General features: G+C 40.9%; 1 protein-coding gene across 1 annotated transcript in view; it reads left to right on the top strand.

The window, feature by feature from the left end:
• Positions 1-18,615, top strand: part of SPSB4 (splA/ryanodine receptor domain and SOCS box containing 4) — an 83,229-nt gene extending 64,614 nt beyond the window's left edge. The window contains exon 3 of the mRNA XM_050308326.1: positions 17,319-18,615. Coding sequence (XP_050164283.1) covers positions 17,319-17,446 — 128 coding nt within the window. The 3' untranslated portion in view covers positions 17,447-18,615. The remainder of the gene's footprint in view (positions 1-17,318) is intronic.
• Positions 18,616-19,757: the final 1,142 nt, after the last annotated feature.

A 19,757-nucleotide genomic window follows, 5' to 3' on the forward strand; every position in this document is an offset into this window, starting at 1 on the left:
GGGCTGAGGGCTTGCCTATGCTAAGCAGGAGCCAAGTGAACTAATCTTTGCATAGCGTTTTGATGCGTTCCCCAATGTTTTCTTGAACCTTTGCAATATTCGTTCTGTTTCGGATGTAGCAGTTTTATGTAATAAGGGGTAGTTTAACTTCCCCTTAACATGGCTGTTAATCCCTGCAACATATAATTAATACAGAGAAAGCAATATATAATTTGTTTGTGCAGATAGACCACACTATTTTATTTTAAAGAGTCCAGTAAAACTCGATGGTTTACTGCTTAGGAACATAACTTAAACATTCAGAGTCCATGGTATTTCCCCAGAGTGATTTATAATACAGCAACAAATGGAAAGCTTAAGAAAAGGGAGGAGGGTTTGGATGGGAACACTTAAAGTTTCTTGGCAGATGCTTACTGCTAGGGAAGCTTAGGGGTTTTTTTTCTCTTTCCTTTTGGGAGTGAGAGATTTCAAGGAGGAAATGGCAGATCTGGGTTCCTGAGAGTGTTTTCTGAAGGCAGGCTCAGAGAGCAGCCTCATTTACATCGCAGACCACATCCCTGGGAAAAATGTAAGCATGGGCTCCTCACCTGCCCAGGCTGGCTGGTGCTTTTGGGAATGGAGCCACAGCTGTCTGACACAGGCACTGCTGCCTGGCTGGGGCTCCCTGTGCTGCTTGAGCAGTAATAAATAGGCTTTTCCTTGATGGAGAGAATGGAGTCACATAGGTGCAACTAGAAATGTAAATTCTTGTTTCTGAAACCCGAGGGTAAAGACTTGCAAAAGGTTTAAGCTGTTCTGGCATTGCAGGAGCAGTGCTACTTTGCTCTTATCAGATGAACTTCAGGGTTGTGAAGTGATATTTTAAGTTCACTGAATGGTTGATGCAGAGAGTCATCATATTTATTACATTTAAAAAAATCCCAAACAAATTAATTTCCAGCATCGTGAATTGTTTATGACCCGTAGGGGAATAATTATTATTTGAATTTCAGACAACAGTTCTTAGTTTTACCTTCTCCTGAGCAGAGCTTCTCAAAAGCCTGGCTTACTGCTGTGGTAGGTAGAGCTTTACTGTGGCTCTGCAGGGTTCAGACCATACTCCATGTTATGTCTGCAGAGCACAGCTTGCACAGGGGGATCCTGAAAAGGCTTCAGAGAGCTGCTGGTTTGCTTACTTTTTGTATTCTGTGTTGTTCTTTCAGCTGCCCTGCTTCATGGGCTCTAGATTATTTTCTGCATATGAATATAATTAATTCAGATGTTGACACTAAAGTTTTAGTGATGGATTGGAAATCCATTATGGATGTGTTTCACCTGTGTGGCAATGGGTTTAGCTGTACAGTAGCAATGCTTTGGGACCCTTTTTGTAATACTTGTATGTCTGGTGGACAATATTGCCCAGGAGGTGTGTTTTGGAAAAACAGGAAAGCCAAAGCATGGCAGGTGTTGTCGTGGCTACCTGTCAACCAAAAATAAGTTTGGCATTCCCCTCTCTATGTGGTGAGAGGGGAATTTTCTCTGAATTTCTCTCTTCATTTTCTCTGAAGTTTACCTTTGGCCTGGCTGGGCAATGGAAAAAAAAAATTACAAAAGAGCAGAACTTTGTCTCTGAAATGGGTTTTTAGGAATGAGAGAGGAAGTAGCTATTTGGAAGAAAAGCACTGAAATGCCATTTTATGTAGAGAGCCATCAGCTCCTGAGGATCACCAAGTATTGGGAAGACAGTATTAGGGAAGACAGAAACACAAGTAGGCTTGCTCAGAAGTCCTTTTTCTCTAAATGTTTTGTTACTGCTGATAAATCCTCTCCTGTCCCTCTCCCTTCCCCCTCTGGTGCATTTTTCCTAAGAGGAACCACAAGGCCCAGAATTTTGGTGGGAAGTGTCATGGTTTAGCTCAGGGAAGAACCACATCCCTGCTGCCACGAGCACGGCAACACCTGGAATGAGGCAAAAGACCATGCAGAGCAGTGTCGTAGTGTGAGCAACTGGAAATACCTGGGTATTGTGAAGGAAATAAATATTTTTGCAATTCAGATGAATAGTTTTTAGGTGAGTTATTTGCAGGGACAAAATTCCTGAGCAGGCGTTAAAAAAAGACGTGGGAGTCACCAAAGAGTAGGACACCTTTGGTCTGTTCAGTGTTTTTGTTTTGTGATTAACAGGCAACTCAAACTTTTGAGCTTTCTAGGTTTTTAGGGGCTTTTTAATCCGTGTTCTATTATTTAGGAACATGTACTCATTTCCTTGACTCCTTGAAAATGGTTTTCTGTTAACAACATTCTGCAACCAGGTTGTCTCCATAAGGTGCTTCCCAAAAGCAAGAGACTTTCATTCAGATACTCTGAACAACCTCAAAGGAAATTGTGTTTTGTGACACACTCCATGTTTGAATGGACCAAACTGACCCTACCTTGCATCAAAATTGGGCAAGTCCCATAAGGAAAAATGCATGTAAAATTAATTGAGCTTTGTGTACTTTAAAGCAAGGATTCAGTCCTTGTGTGACTACTGAGCACAACAGAAGAGGAACAGATGATTTCAGAACAGGCAAAATTTTGTGACCTTTTCTGTCAGTGGTAATTGCTAAATCCATATCGATCATCCTGAGCATGAAGTTGATGAAATTACAAGTACTGTGCACAACTGTGTTCTGAAAAAAATGGGATTCTCTTAAGAAACAAGTAGATGAAACTTGTTTTATTGGGAGTGTGTTGACATTGTGCTGGAAGGTTACAAACACGGTGTGCCGACTCCTAGTGCACACTGGAAATCTGAACAGAAGGGCTGCGGTCTCCAGTCACTGTAGGGTGAGTGTTGCTCTTCTGTGAGATCCTTAAGGAGTGATACAAGTTGCTGTCTATGAAGTTTGCTTGTGCTCAGGCATAGAAGTTCTTGTGTTCAAAGCTGAGCGGGAGAGCGGTCTGGGAGTTCTGAAGAATTGTCACCTGGCTTTGTTGTTCTGAAGGGAAGAATGTCCTGGAAGGTCAGTATTAATTGGTGTTACCTACCAAGGGAAAGGCAGTGATGAATAATATACAGTCCTGCTTTTGTCTTTGGAAGGTACAGCAATAAAGCAGAAGAAATGTAAACATTACCCTTTTTTACTAATCTGGAAAGTTACCTTATAGAAAGTGAAGTGCATATTTGAATCAGTAGCACCAGGATCCCAAATACACAAAGCCCAGGATTCTGATTTTGCATCAGTGTGTAAAATTAAAGCATATATTATAAAAATATTCAGAATATGAAAATGCATGACATAGACATTCAGATATGTCATCACGGCAGAGATGATGTTTGTACTGAAAGCAATACACTGAACGGTAACACCAAGAAATGAAAGCCTTTATTTTTCTTTTTTTCTTTGTTCACTGACATTTTTCCACTGATCTTGGTGTAAGTGCTGGCCACTCCCAAGTTGCTTTTGTCTTTGTCAATTAGTAACGCTTTCCTTAATCTCGTGATCTCCCAGCCTCCCTGGGAATGTCTGCAGAGGAAACCAGGAGGAACAGGTAATGGAGAGCTGGGTGGTCACTGCCCTTCTCTCCTCATCATCTGTTCAGCTGGAAGGTGCTTGGAAGGATAAAGTCAGTCTGTTAATCTCTGCTCGGGTGCCCAGGTCTTTGTGTCTCAGTTTGATAGTGTTTGCTTCTGTCTCACAGCAGGAGGAAAGTATCTCCTTGATGTTAGTCCTTCTTAGGAAATTTTTCTGATTTTTGAAAGGACAAGGAGATGCAAAACAAATATCAGCACATTAGGAAATGGGATACATCGGATACTCCTCTTTCTTCCCCCTAGTGCTTGACTACAGACTGCTTTGGGGCTGTGGCTTTGATTCTATATATGGTTGATAAGATTTAGAGCAAGCACAAGGTCTTGATCTCTCCTCCTGGACAGGGGAAAAGGATATCCAAAGTAAACAGCTGACTAATGGGATGGGTTTAGAGGATGGTTTAAATGCAACCCTTCTCAGGAAGTCTGCTCTTCGGGGCTGTTCCTACCCCTATGAAGGATGATTTTGAAAAGCTTTGTGTAGCTTTTTGCTCAGTCATTGTCTGTGGGATTAACTTAATTAGTTAAGAAATAGCCAAGACATCAAAGGGGCATGGGCATGTTCTTATGCCCAAGGGGTCAGTGTTTATCTCAGAACTGTGAGTACGTGAAAAAATAAAATCCAGTTCATCTTGGAGGCAGATTGACATCAGAAATTACTTGGCAACAGGGAAAAAGAGAAATATCTATGGATGGGGGACGTATTTACCCTGGCAAAAATCCCTTTGGCTCTGCTGACAATGCTGGTGGAGTCAAAAAGGCTGAGTCGCCAGGGAGTGGAAGGAATTCGGTGGGAAGCATTCTTTTGTGCTCTGTGTAATTCTGAATGTGCTTTTAATATTTTGGGGGGTTGTACTTTGGATTAAGTACCAGGTTAAAGAATTTGTTTTTATAGTTTAGCTTTTGCACCAATCTGTTGCACCTATGTCACCCAGATTCTTGGATTAAAGCAGGCAAAATATGCTGTGCTGATGTTTCCAGACCCAGAGGTAGAAGGTTTTTTTTTTTTTTTCACCCAAGTTCACTGGGTGACACTGCTGGAGAGTAGGAGCACAGAAGAATGGGAAGGAGCTGACTGATAAGAGAGAAAATAAGACATGCTTAAATATAAATATAAAAATAGGTCAGAAGATTTGATTGAAAAGAGAGTGGATATTTTTATATGTGTATATATATTTATATATAAAAATTGTATATATGTATGTTTATATGTGCCACACAAGCATAAAATGAGATTGATATTTGTCTCTCACCCTTTTGTTTTTGTAATCACATTGAAATACACTAAAAATAACTGTTCAAAATATGAGACTGATAGTAAAGGAGTCTGTCCAGAATCTATTAAAACATAGTGGAGATTTGGCATCAAATGATACTCCACAAACTAAAAAAACAAAACAAAACAAAAAAACCCACACACAAAAAACCCCCAAACAAACCACAAACCCAAAACCAAAAAAACCCCCCACAAACCCAAAACCAAAAAAACCCCCCCACAAACCCAAAACCAAAAAAACCCCCACAAACCCAAAACCAAAAAAACACCCCACAAACCCAAAACAAAAGCCCTCACAATTTTTCCCATGAGTTACTTACAGTTTAAGTTTGAAAAAGGCCAAACTGTAAATAAAATATCAAAGAAAAAGCTGACAGAAAAGCCATCCATTTTTGGAGAGCTGGAAATGGCCTTATTGTCTTCAGTAAGCTCTGCTGCCTGCTCGGCACTGTAATGAATCAAGTCATTTACTGTGGCACCTCAGTATGGGCTTGCATGAACTCACTTATTGTTGAAAACTGTAACCTGCATATTTACCAATGCCCAGGTATGAAAATAGATCCTATTGGAGCTAAACCCATGTTGAAATCAGTTTATATTTTGTATTAAGAAAATACTGTACATCTACCCAAGCTGTAGAATTCTGGAGATGTTTTTATTTTCTGTGATATTAATCATACACACACACACATGTAATAGTGAGCTGAGTGCCTCAAAATCCTACCTGAACTTCTTCAGGAATCTGAAAACACAAACATGTAGAAACTGTGATAAGGATTTTGGTACATATTCAGTTTCTTTCATTGTTTTTATTTGCTGTCTGCTGTGTTAGTGGGTGGATGGGACTCCCTTTCCTACAGAAATAAGGCATGCAATACATTGAAGGGGTGAGAGAATTGCTTGACTTCGCTTTGTTGTTCCCAGATGCATTTTTTTTTTTTTAAATTGCTGACCTCACAAACTGACTTTAAGATCTGAAAATCTAGATAAATCTCTGTTCATAATAGCTTTTCTGCAGACCTAATAATGCTTTCATTTACACCTGTGCAAGTGCATTAGCCAGCTGGCAGCTGGGGCAGAGCGAGTTGGAACAGGCTGTTTATGGACAAAGCGTGGTTGATAATGAATCAGTGAGAAGCAATAAACCCAGACCCTCGATGGTGTTTTATAGTTCCTCACAGAGCACAGCCACACAGCCCAGTGGTTCAGCTGCTCCTGGCTCTCTCCTCATCTTGTTTGACATCAGTGGCATCCTGTGCAGATGGTGGTTGTAAAACTGAGTGAGGACAGAAGGACCAAGCCTGGAGCTGGGAGATGTGTGAGGGGTCAGGGCTGGGGTTAAAGCCCTCCTGGTCACTCCTTGCTGCCCCCTTCTTTGTGTGTCTGAATTTATTGGAACAGCAAGTGAGCACCACTGGGGGCAGGGTCATTGTGTGCAGTTTAAGAAGTCTGAAGGAACTGGATCTGGTGGGCTGGAGAAGGGCGGGGAAGAAGCTGCTGCAGGCCTAGTTCTCAAAATATGTTAAGCAGTGTTGTGAGGAATAGGGTGATGGATGGATGGATGGATGGATAGAGGATGGCAGCAGTTCCATCACAACTGCACCTCCTCTTTCAGCTGTTCTGGCCAGAGAAGACAGCCCAAAGAGGGCTGTCCATGTGTCCCGATAGGACCAAGTACAGGAAAGTTTCGCTCAGTGATGCTGCACTGGAGGTGAAGCAAATCAGTGTGAGCAAAACTCGAGTTTGCTACCAGATTCTGGTAATCCTGTGTGAAATTCCAGGGGGTGTTTTTGTGAGTCTTAATTTTTTTCATCATGTTGCATCCTCCCTACCCCCCATGCCCAGGAACAGGAAAAGTCACTTCAGTGGGCAAACCACTCCCTGGCCCACCTGCCCCCTCACCTCTCCCTTCCTGCCAGTTGTGCTTCAGAGGCTTGGGCTGTGATACCACAGTGGCTGTGGGATGCATAATCTGGAAATCATCTTTCCACACTCTTATTTTCACAAAATGGCCAGGCCCTTTGTAAGATGTCATGCCAGGAGTGTCGACTGTGGCACGGTGGTGTGAAATTTCAGATCGAGCTTTGCCAGGGTTGAAAGATGGTAACAGGAGCTTGTGATTGAAGAGAGCTGAGCAATGGTGAGTGGAGGCAGCCCTGTGTGCTCTGCCTTTGATGTGAGAGTGCATTTGTGTTCAAAATGAATGCTTTAGAAATGCATTCAGAGAACATCAGTTGTGTTTGCATGCCGGGAATGACGATGAATCCTAACTTCAGTATGAAAATAATTCAGATCATCTCCAGTACCCATTTTCTGCTGATGAAGATTATGGTACTTAAGAAAAAAAACACTTTCAAGAAGCTGAAAATATAAATGGTATGAAACTAATGGGATCAAATTCATTACATTGAGCCTAATTGCAACTTCATGGCTCCAGATTTATTCCAGTGTAATTCTGTTAATATGAAAACTAGAGTAACAAAGTGATGAGTCAGGTCTATTGTTTGCAAATCTCCCCTAGAGATCATTAGCTTGTATACAATTTCATTAAAATTTAAATGACATGGCTGCTGTCATTTTTTCGCTTGGTTTGAGAAAATCTGCATATGTTGGAGCCTCTGGGTAACTTAAATTGAAGCAGTTGAGAAAATGTCGTATAACAATGATATGAGGAATGTAGTCAAATATTAATTGTCTTAATAAACAGCTCAGCACAATCTCTGTTAATATAAGTCATCAGTTCTGTTGCCCTGTCAATATGGTGAAGCTTTGAAGAAAGCTGCAGTGGAGTGCAATGTGATGCAGAAGATGATTTGAATCAATTTAATTGCTAACTAGGATAAATAACTTCAGTATAATACTAAACAGCCATAGAGAAAAACATTGTGAGAGGTTCCAGCTGAGAATGAGAGTTGTAAGCAATGGAAATCTTGCATGAGCATGTGTTATTTCAGTATGGCAGGGCAGAAATTCTGGTGAGGCTCCAGCATGCTGGGCACAGTACAAGAAAAGATGACAGGGTGTGTACCACACAGTGAATATGTCACACAAAATGCAACAGGCAGATAAAAGAGCCTGATGGGAGAAGGGCAGATGGGACAGTCAGGCAAACAGATACCCACCCAGTTCAGCACATAGTGCTGAATTTTGAGGTTTTGTATGCTTCTCATTTATTCTCTCCCCTTTTCCCTCTTCCTCTCTCGTCCTTGATTAGCTAACCCAAAATAAAAAATGTGTTTAAGAACAGCTGTGAAAACTTACAGTTTTGAATTTGAGAATGTTTTAATCAGTATGATTAGGTTTCCCACCAAGAAATCTCATCTGCTGTCATATTATTAAGGCAGAAATAATGTGTCAATGAACTGAAGGATAGCAAGAGGCTCACCAAAAATAGCTTTGATTTCCTGCCCCCCTTCCCTGGGCAATAAGGACTTGTTCACAGCCATGAAGACTGTTACAGGTGTGTGCCTAAGCATGGTATATTATATGTCCAATTATGAGGCACGGTTCATGAAGAGATAAAACACAAGGAATTGTTTCAGCGTATTCCAGTCACCACATCGCTCGCAGTGTGCGGTCCCCTCTTGCAATAGTTGTTTGCAGTGGTTTGTCCTTGAATCCTGAACTTTCCTTCAACTTTTTCCGTTATTACTTTGTCTATAAATCTGTCCATAACCCCTGAACAACATGGGCTTTGAACTCCAGTGCATCTACTCAATGAGATTCTCATGCAAGCTTTAATCTTCTCCCACCTTGATATATTTTAACTTCCCTCTTTATGGCCTGGCACACAAGCTGAATTTAATGGTGATGAATGTGTGTCTAAGATTAAAAGCTATAAAGTATGTGTTACAGATTAATCTAAGCCAAATCTTCATTCCCAACGTGGTACACTTGGGCAAGTTGGAGCAGGGAGGAGCTAAGGAGCCATTGGTTGTAGCTGAGGCTCATCTCTGATGTCAAGCACTTCATCTTGTTTGTTGGTTTTAAAGAGTATGTATTTGTGTTGGGTGTCTTTGCTACTGTAGAGCATGTAGATCATCCCTGAAGTAACTGTCCCAATTTACCTTCGCTCTGTGTTCAAGAGCAAAGCGGAGAGTTGTTTTGTGGAAGTATCTGAGGGGAGGAGAACAACAAACAAATCAAGGCCAGGAAAAAAATCTTTCCAGCCCATCCTCCCTATTTGCATCTTCCCGATGCAAACAGGAATGAAATCATACGTGCCCTTCCCCTTTCAGAAGGGAAGTTGCCACCGTTCTTACTCGTGCTCTTTGTCAGCATACAAATCTATCAAAGTACAGCAAAAACCCCTTGTTACACAGCTTTGCTCCTTTTGTTAAAAAGCCATTTGTTTGCTGCTGTTTTGCAGCTTCTGTATTAGGTAGAGCACTACAATTTAATAGTTTGTAGATTGTAGAAACAGTGTGTTAAAATGTTTTAAAATATGAGTCATACCTGTGGTTTGTGGTTTTTTTTTCGTTGTGGGGCTTTTGTCTTGGTTTTTTTTTTTGGTTGGATTTTTTTGGTGGTTTTTTGTTTGTTTGTTTGGTTGGTTTGTTTTTTACTGTTGTTGCTGGAAATTGAATTATGGTGATACATATGTACATTTAAGTAGTTGTTACTCAGAAAATGAAGGTTTTCAGGTGAGTTTCCACAGTGAAGTTTGCTTGTAGATTCAGCCTGGGCCAGACTTTGTATTGTGCCTGTTTTTCATTATTAATATGTGGGTCTAGGGTCCTTTTGGATGGATCATAAACCCACCTAGAGGGTAAGAACTGGAGCCTCTCAGAGGAGGGTTTCTGCAGGTATTTATGTGTCTGGTATATATGTGTATGATTCCATATGGCCTTCCTATAAATGTACACAAATTACTTTTTTAGGAAGAACACTCCTATAACCAATATGATTAATAAAAGAATTTAGGCCCATGCTTAAGCCTACTAAATTGAAATCTTTAGGAATAAATGTTAAGCTTGTGTTGAATTTCTTGAATTTAGACATGTGCTCTGGTGCTCGTGAGTCAGGACCACTTTTCTGAGTCTTGTGAATTCCTCGTAGAAGATTGCAAACACTGAAATGCAAAAAAGAAATTGCGTGGAGCTCTGCATTTGTGCTCAAAGGACAGATTCTTTATCAAACCCCTAACAAGAGGCCACTGGCTTTGGGGATTGGTTTTCGTTTGTTTTCATTCTGTTCTGCTTTTCAAACCTTTCCCTCTCAAGAAAGCACAGCTGGAGAGCATTAACTGAAAACAAATGATGCTGCAGAATATCTGCTTGTTCATTGCTGCTTTTTCAGCTTAATTCTGCTAAATGATGCTTGATTGAAGTTTTAAACTGTGTTTAAAACTGCGTTTAACACTTAAAAGCCAAAGGTATCTGTAAACCAATCCTCCCGGCCCAGGCGCGCAGAGGAGGAGGCGGAGAGGGGCGGGGAGGGGGGGTTTACCCCTGAGTCCTCCTCTGTGTTCAAGCTTGCTTGCCTTCCTTTCTCCCTTTCACATATTTAATTTCAAGCACCGAATTTTTGCGGGATGCGGCTTAGGCTCAAAATACAGGGCGGTGTTTTGTGTTGGTTTTGTATTTTTACTTCCCCCCCCACCACCACCCCGCCTCGCTAAGAGCGAGGTGCCGGTGTGGACAGCACAAAGCTTTATTTGTCCTGGTGGACAACTGCTGGAGACAGCGGCTGCTTGTCAGCCCTGCCTGGTAACACACCATCCATCGCACCATCTGCCGCGCGTTCCGCTTGGGAAGGAGCGGGGGCGATCCCTTCCAGCTGTGGGAGAACCTTCCAGCTGTGTGTCACAGGGGCTCACGGGGGATGGGGTGCGGGGACGCGGCCTCTCTGCAGGGCCAGCCTAGGAGTGGGGATGGTCCGCCACAGCCCACGGCCCTCGGGTGGATAAACCCGGAGTTAGAGAAACGTGGCGATGCTCTTCCGAAAATTCTCAAGAGAGGTGATTGCTCTGGGTCGCCTGAGCCGTAATTAAAATGCGAGATTCTAAGGTGCTTCATTTGTGTTTGCTGGGTTGGGCTGCAGAGGTTCGAGACATCTCTAGGAAAAATAGATAGGTGGTTTCTTTTATCTTGTTAATCCTTTGTCTGAGTTTTCATTGCTGTTAGGAGATTTATTAGCATTTTTTATGACTGGTCATAGCCCGTGTTCTCTAATATATTTTTTGCAATTTCCTTTCTCTTGATTGTGCCACTTAAGGAACACAACTCAAATTTTCCATCAGTTGCATCAGGGAAGCCATAAATATGTCACAGAGGGTGTATTTATGTATGGTATTATGCAGGAGAAAGAATTTGGCCTGTACTGTGTAAAATTAAAACAATAATTAAGCTTTGGCAGAAAGGTTGGAAGGAAAGCTCCTAGCTTACATATATTTGTATGTTTATGGTATGTGATAATTAAATGGCAGTTACAAATCCCTGTATACCCTAAATCACCTTAATGGAAACACTTGGGCCACGTTTACCTCTTAGCAGGTGTCTTAATACTTGGAGGAAGGGTGAAAATTCAAGAAAAAGGGTGGGACTCAGGTGTCCTGGTAGGGGCAGAAGATTGTCCATGAGATAAGATAGATGTCACGTAGCTGAGTGGTGACAAGCTGTGGAGAGAGCTTTCTCTCCCAGCTGGTTATGGGAGGCACAGCGTAGGACTGTTGTCTCATGTCCATATTGGATCTCTTTCCATGACAAAGTCAGTCTTTTGGGAACACCATCCTTCTAAAGATCACGATGATCGTGGATCTTGGCAAAGGATGAGTCAGAAATGGAGTGGTGAAAGTAGGGTAGAGCAGGAACCGGGATGGTGCTGACTTATTGGTGGGAAAGAGGAGAGGGCAGGAAGGGGAACTGGGCAGTGGTCACAGAGTACATAAAACAGAAAACCTTGTGCCCCGTTAGGATATGAGCAGAGGCATCGTGCATTTCCCTCCTTTCCAGGCTTCTCTCTGTACCAGGCAGGCCCTGCTTCTGCAAGAGGTTCCTCCATTTCCAGTTCTTGAGAGGGTGCCCCTTCACCCCAGTAACGAGCTGGCTCTTCCATCCTGGCACTTTTGTGCTCAGCACAGCTAAGTTAGGACTGGAGACACGTCCTCCACTTATCTGATGATGTGTGGTCACATCTCTGTCTTGTAACACTGGTTTTTGGTTGTTTTTTTTTTTTTTAAATCTGACTTTAAAGCTGCCTTTCAGCCATTGGAAACAATAACATGCATCACTGAATGTAAGTGTTTTTTATTAAGTCTGAGGCCAAAAGTATCAAAATGTAAGGTAGCTATAAAATTCCTATAAGGTGTCTATAAAAATCCTAAAAAATTTCTTAATTTTTGGTGATGTCGATTCACAAAAGCTTTGTCTTTCACCCAGCTTTAATTTTGCTCTGTGTTTTTTTTCCCCCCGGACATCTTTGCTTTTATAATATGAGATAAAAATATATTCTTCATAGATTACTGAAAGCCATGAACATGATGTGATGATAGAGCTTTAAAAATTTATTTAAAAAAAAATAGTATTGTCGTTTGGCAAATAACTGTTGTGTGCTAAGAGCTGCTCTTTTGCATGAGCCTTATGTAACATTGCAGTTAATAACATTTAGTGTTATCGGAGGCTAAATGACTTTATCTCAACTACAAAAAGCCTGTTTACAGAGATGAGGCAGCCTTGCTGGAGTGCCAGACTGTTAAATATCTACAGGTTGCCAGAACTAAATGAACTTTTCAGCTGGTAATGATGTGCTAATTGCTTTTGCAGATGTTTGTATGTATTGGAGAAATGCTCGGCAAGCACAGGGTTATGTCTCCTGACAAACATTTCTTTGCCTTTGTCCTTAAACCAGCGGTGACACCATTAGAATGAATATATCTAGATATATAAACACACTATTTTGTGTTATTAAGCTGGATGGTTACTAAATAGCTATTTTAATTAACGTAATTAATGAGGTATTTATTTAAGTTATTTTGACGTTATTAGTTTTTATGTTAAATGGCTATTTAAGCTATATTGTACCCCGCTTGGTGAAATGCAGCTCTAGGTGAGAAGAGCAGCTGTGGTTGTGCCTTAACCAGCTTCCAAATATGACTGTAGTGTAGAGAAAGGAAGATTTGTGATGGAGAACCCAACCTGTGACCTTGGTGGGCCTGTGCAGAGACACTGCTACAAAGGGGGGGGGAAGTAAAGGTCTGTTTGTTTCTTTTGTACGTGGGCCTTCTTGTACCTACTGGTACAAAATTGGGAGACACAGGAATTAAACTCTGACACATCAGTTATGCCAGGGGTTTTTTATTCTTTTTTTTCCTTTTTTAAATTATTATTTTTCTTTTGAAAAAATAATTTTCTGTAATGTGGCAGTTATGAGGAACTACCTGTGGGTGAAGAGGTCGCCTAGTAAACTTTAAATGAGAAGATGATTCCTTAAAGTATGTTCAGAAAGGTGTTGGCCCAGGCTTGGAGCGTGTGTTACCCAGAAGCTGCACTTTTCTCTCGGAGTGCTGCTGGATCCCAAGAGGAAGGACTGGGTTTCCTGTGCAAAGCTCGCTCCCTTGCCCTGGAGTGTCTCACTTTGCATTTCTTAGCCTGGTTGGGAATTTAGTACAAAGAGCCATTCTTGTGAATCATGTTTTCTTTGCAATTTTGCATTCCAGCTCAGCAATTCATTCCTCCTTTTTCTAATGGCAAGAACATTACTGGAGTTCACTTAACTTTGGAAAAGTGGCTAGTTCAGGTTCTTCTGGGGGGCTTGAATGCTCCAGTTCCATTCTATTGGGGGTTATTCTAAACATACAACGCTTAGGATACGCAAGTAGTGAGATGTTCTGACAGTTAATATCCCCGAATTTAAAAGATTTTCAAAGGTAAATATTTAATGTTGTGAAAGAAAGGCTTTTTCAGTAGTGAAGCTTGCAGCTAACGAGGTGTAATCACCTTCCCATGCCTTGCATTATTAAGAGTCTTTTAAACGTTATTTATATATATATATAACCTTATATTTTTATATATATTTATATATATATAACCTTAAATGAAAATTGTATTTTGGAAATACTGTTTTGAATGTTTGAATGTGCTACAGAGTGTTTTGTATACGTCAGGTCTGTGTGTGTGTTTCACACGGGGGGCACAGCAACAAACACTCAGGTCTAACCATTCCTTTCCTCTCTGAAAAGACCGAGTTACTTTTGGTTCCTTCGTTTCTGACCGAATTTTTCTGAAAACCTGAAGCACTGGTGGTGTTCGCACGGTGTGGGAGACACGGTTCAGCCGTCCCAGGAGATGATGAGCAGCCTCTTTGCAGCGGGCCATTTTCGTGCAGGCACGCTGTGCTCTGCTGGCATCGCCCCCATTCCCTCTCCCCGAGCTCCAGGGTAGGGAAAAAACCAAACACTAGAGCTGCGGGGAGGGCACGGCAGGGCCGGGGCTTGGAACCCGGCGGGAATGCCAGGTTATTGGCACCGGAGGGGTGCTGAAAGCATCTCTGAAATCACCACTGGGCTACAGGGCCGTGGGGTCTGGTGTGTCTTTGCTCTGCCAGTTGCTGAGGTGTGGGATGTGCCAGGACACCCTCTGGCCCTGGGCTGGTGTGCTGGAGGAGGTTGCATGGCTGGGGGTGTCTCTCAGCTTCAGGGCAAGGTGGAGCTGAGGGATGCACCCCAGTGCTTGGGATGAGAAGCTGCTCCAGCTGCTGTAGGGCCCAGGATCAAAGGTCTGCACAGTCTTCACCCTTTCCTCTTCCCCATGATAATACAAATCTTCCCCCCTGGAACTAACCCAGTGTTTAGAACCAAACTTCTGCTTCCTGAAACTCAAATCTTTCTCTAAATGATCCGTCTTTTTAAACAATGTAGTAAAAGTGTGAGAAGCGATGGATGGGGAGTGCACACATTGAGGTACAGACCAAATGTTTATGACTGTTGAGTTAGGCTGCCTGAAAATTGTCAGCCTTTCGTTTTAGACTTTTACCTTTGTCCCATAAACCATTTTGAAACTAAGTTTATTTCTTTTCCTGAATTTAATTTTTATTCATTTAGGACTATCCACAGCTACGTACATTTTTAACTTATAATGCTATTATTACATTTTTACCTCAAGTTCTTACAGCCAACAACCCAGAAAACATAAATTCTATTTAGTATTGTGGGACAGACCTGTTCTAATTTTGTTGTAGGTTTGAACTGCTGTTGAATGGAATAAAAAGAATATAGTTCAATTTTCAAGTTGCAAAAACACATTTAGTATATGCAATTTAGCAGCTGTTGCAAACACTTGGGGGCATTTTCTTCAGCATTTGAAAATTCCCTGTAGCAGTGAGACAGGAGACATTCATTTAGCATTTCAAGCTTGAAAAATAATTTAACCTTTCCTTAAATTGTGTTTTGAAGTTTGGGATTAACTCTGTGCCTGGCTGCACAGATGGCTACATTTTACATATTCCTTTGTCTAGGAAAAAAAAAAGAGACCACATGGTCAGTTAATGGCTTTAAACACTCCTACTCCTCATTTTACATCGTCTTAATGGGACCGTAGAGATTCTGGGAAGATACTCAGAAAATTGTTGCTTATGGTGTAAGACTTGTAAGATGTGCTGTATTCTGTGTCCTGGAACTCATGAGCTATTTTTGCTCCTGCTTATTAATCCTGGCTAATGAATTTTACAGCTTTATCCCTTAAGATTTAACATTCATAATTCTGGTATGTAAAAAATGAAAAGTAAGAGCACCAATGTATAGGAAATGTTTCCTTATTACTGGAATGTGAGGGCTCTTATTTTGTAATCTTTTAATAGGCAAAATTATCAATGAGGTGCATTTTTAAGAAGTAGAATGCATATGGAGTCACTGAAGTGGTTATAAGCTAAATAACTTTTTTTAGTCTTTCAGAATACTTTCTAAGCTCTTTTGCCAGACACTTTTGGGAAATACCACAGTGAACTGTGAACTACACAAATCAATTGTGATTGGGAGAAATGATGGAAAATCCACTAAGTCAGTGATGTGTCACCAGAGCAGACAATTACAGCATATAAAACCAGTCCTTAATTGAGTATCTCGTGCTTTATAAAGATTTGGGTTTTTTCAAGTGGGTTTTAAAATAATACCAGCTAAAGGATTGCTAGTTTGACATAGAATCACAGAATGGTTTGGGTTGGAAAGGACCTTAAAGGTTATCTAGTTTCCATCCCCCTGCCATTGGGGGACACTTTCCATTAGGCACACACAGTTTGTGTAGATCTGCATGTGGCACATAGAAGGAATCTTGATAAAACCACTTAGTGCTGTACAGTGTTGAGCACTGGTAAGAAATCTGTCAAGTTTATAAAAGGTTATCGCTACAATATGGGCACACGACTCTTTTTTTCCTCCATTTGAAAGTACTAGTAAGGTTTTTAAGGCTACTACTGCTTTATAATGGAAAGAGGAAAAGTTTCCTATAGTCTTTTAAGCTGTTACCCTTTTAAACCAGCATGTGCAACTAAATCTGTCTGTTTGAAGTTCTTGAAGATAGCTGTAGCTGGTAGAATACTTCACGGCTTTATTGCAGTTTCTGCAACAAAAAGGCTTCCATTGCAAACTCTACAATCACAGAGGTCATTCTTGCTACTATTAGATGGAAATTTTATGATGTTCCCACATTTCTGTGCGAGCTTTGCAGGCCAGGATGGGATATAGGGGTGAGATGGTTTGAGATGCTGCGGCTCGCTGTGTTTGAGTCTCCAGTCTTAAGTGCCATCAGACAGGCCTTTCTGACAGATACTTAATTCACTTCTATTGAATTAAACCTAAGACCATCTGCAGATGTTGTTTATATATTTTGAGGGTGTTTGTATATACCCGTAGGAGAAGATGCACCCTGCCTTCCAGTCAACCCAATCCTCCTCCCCTAATTTATTCAAGGAGGAAAAGGTTACATTTCCTCTAGATTCTTGAGGGTGTTTTGTTTAGTTTTTTGCTTCCAATGAACTTCCTCGAAAGAAAGACTAAGAAAGTGTTGTAGGAAAAGCACTGTTGGCTGAGAAGTCTGGGTACCCTTAAGTAGCATTTGCAGTTCTAAGATGCAGAAGGAGCTGGTATGTGAAGGTCAGAAGTTGCCAGTGCAGTTCATGTTAACACGACGTGACGAATGTTGTGTTATAAACACTAGAAGCTCTTTGTCTTGCTCGAAATCTGGAAATGTAGTAACTTCTTATGCTGCAACTTGGTAAGCCTGAAGAGTGGTTTGGGATTATTATTTTAAACCTCGCAGATAAGGAAGCTCAGTCTGAAACTTCGCAGCCCCTTATTATGGGTGAAGTGGATAGAATTCTGCCTTGGCTTCTATTGATTATCTTAATTGCCTCAGGATTATCAGACTTTTCCCAATCCCATTACTATCTTTATGACTGTTCGATAGAATACAGAATCTGTGTTAATAAATAAAACATTGCCTGTAGATGGAGATGCTGAAAAATTAACTCTTTCTTTTCTTTCTTCTGCTTTTTCAGCGGAACCCCTGCCTTTAATGGACTTGTGCCGAAGATCAATTCGTTTTGCTCTTGGCAGAGACCGCCTGCATGACATAGAAATTCTACCTTTGCCTCTGTCTCTGAAAAATTATTTACAGTACCAGTAAGACGTCTAGAACCCTCTGGCCTCACGTTGGACTACATCAATGCAAATGGCAGAAAATTGTTTACAGCAAAATATAAATCTTTGCGATGGACACTTAAGTGTTATTTAATTTTTAATATATATTTTTTTCTGAACCAGTGAAAGCAGATCACTGTGGGGGACTACTAAAGAATGTGAAAACGTTGATTTGATTGAGATTCATGTGTTATCTGTTGCCTGTTGTGTTTACAGTCCTGAAGGCCATTATTCTCATCTCTCATACATTGGTTTATCTTTGTTGCCTCTGGTAAATGCCAACAGAAACTGTCACCTGCAAGATCCACTGTCTTACAGGACAGAGCATTCTTCAATATTGCGATTTTCTTTTTCTCCTACACCTTACCCCAATAAATAAAAATAAATTAGCAAAGGAAAATTCTTGACCATAACTTCTGAAAAATATTTAAACCCTGTCTTTGGTACACAGAGTTGCTGGGAGTTTTGAGTGTTCAGCACTCAACATTATTAGGCCTATAATATCTAAAAGCTCTAACGTTCAAAAAAGCAGATTATTGTCTAGAAGAAGAGCCTGTGGTTTGAAAACATGAGAGGAAAAAAAAGGGTATATGTGTCAGATCAGTTTTTGGACTTGGTAATAGGAAGGCACAGTTTGTTGTTTTCAAGACCAAATCTAGTCCCTCCAAACTTCTGCAATTTATAACAAAGTGTTCGCTATCCCAAGAATTTAGGATATTCATATTTTAGAAAGCTTGTCACTTTTTTTTTATTTGAACAAATTTATAATTTTTATGTGGTATGAACTCTAAGTACTTTGTTTTCTTTTTAATGTATGTGTGGTTATAATGTTTATTTATCTGTTTAGCGTCTGTGGAGTTCTCATTTAACTGTTTCCCATCATGGGGTGACTGATTTTGGGTTTTTTCCCATCTCCATCTGAAATGTATCAATTTTTCAGGCTCATCCCATTTTTTAAGATGCTGCTTTCTCTTTGCGTTTCTTACATGTTTCAAGTTATCTGCCTGATCAGTTATCTAGTTTTTAAACTGGAAGTTGTTGTTATGGCAGAATGTCAAATGTTTAGACTGAGCTGCCTTCAGCATATTTTAATGTGAATTCACTGATGAATGAGGAGAAAATTTCTAATAAAGTCTACTGTCCAAAGTAAAACTCATATCTCCTTTGATGAAGTGTTAAATAACACAGTGCTGCTCACAGCACAGAGTTGAAGTTCAGTTCCTCCCGCAGCTTTGCAAATGTTTCTGTTCGGCACTTCTTTGGGATCACCGCTTTGGTTTCGTGTGTGAGAGGCATCACAGACACCACCGTGTCCCTGATTGATCCCACTCACTCTGCACAGGGCTGTGCTCTTGCTTTTAACACCATTCTGGTCAGATTCCTCTAAACAAACCCTCAGTTTTGTGCCAAGCTGCACTTTCGGACTCCGCACTTTCGAGGTAGGTTGGAGTTTGAGTGCTGTGCACTGGTGACCCAGGCAAAACCACTGACCCGCAGATGGCTGCCCTGCTCTCAGTTGCCCTTGGGAACAGAATTACAGTCCAGCTGGAAAAGAGAAATGTGAGATAAACAGGATACCAAAACACGAGGAAGAGTGGAAGCGACAAGGGCAAGGTAACACAGGGATGTCAAAAATTAAATAATAATATTTGGGTGTCTGGGCACAGCTGTGTAAGTTGATGCCTCCTTCAGCATCAGATTACTTTGGGGCTGGCTTTTCCTTAAGGTGAGAGGTGCACACTGCGTTCCTTACCTTTATTTTGCAAAGGGGACGAAAATACAGCTGTGATCTGCATTTCTTACTTTTCCCACTGGCTTTATTTAATTTTAACCTTTTGTCTCAATAGGTAAATAGGAAGAAGGAGCTATAAAGGTATAATAGCTTACACAGAAGGTAAAATACAGCTGTCATAAGCCAGGTAAGCAGCTGTTCAGAAGTGGCCTGATAGGCCTTATTTTTCCACCACTGAGGTCCATTTTAGGTAAGCGTTACCTAAAATTAGTATTTTCACGTGTGTAACTGGGCTTCACATTCCTTTGAAGAACTGCAGCAACACAATTGTTAAGTGTTGTCTTTTCTGTTCTTTCACTTGACTCAATCCAACAGCTTTTTATTGTTAAAGTGGGAATTGATGTCATAAGATAAATTAATGGTGCCTCTGTATGTTAATTTTAACGTTTTACAGTGGCATTGCAATTTTAGTTAGTGCCCCTTCTGTGAAGATTCCTGTAAACCAAACATCCTTATTTTAACTTTCAGTTGTTTTTTTCTAACACTTACCTGTCTTCCAGGAGTG

This window comes from Myiozetetes cayanensis, unplaced genomic scaffold, assembly GCF_022539395.1.
Source record: "Myiozetetes cayanensis isolate MyiCay16 unplaced genomic scaffold, myiCay2020 scf13, whole genome shotgun sequence".
NCBI lineage: Eukaryota > Metazoa > Chordata > Aves > Passeriformes > Tyrannidae > Myiozetetes > Myiozetetes cayanensis.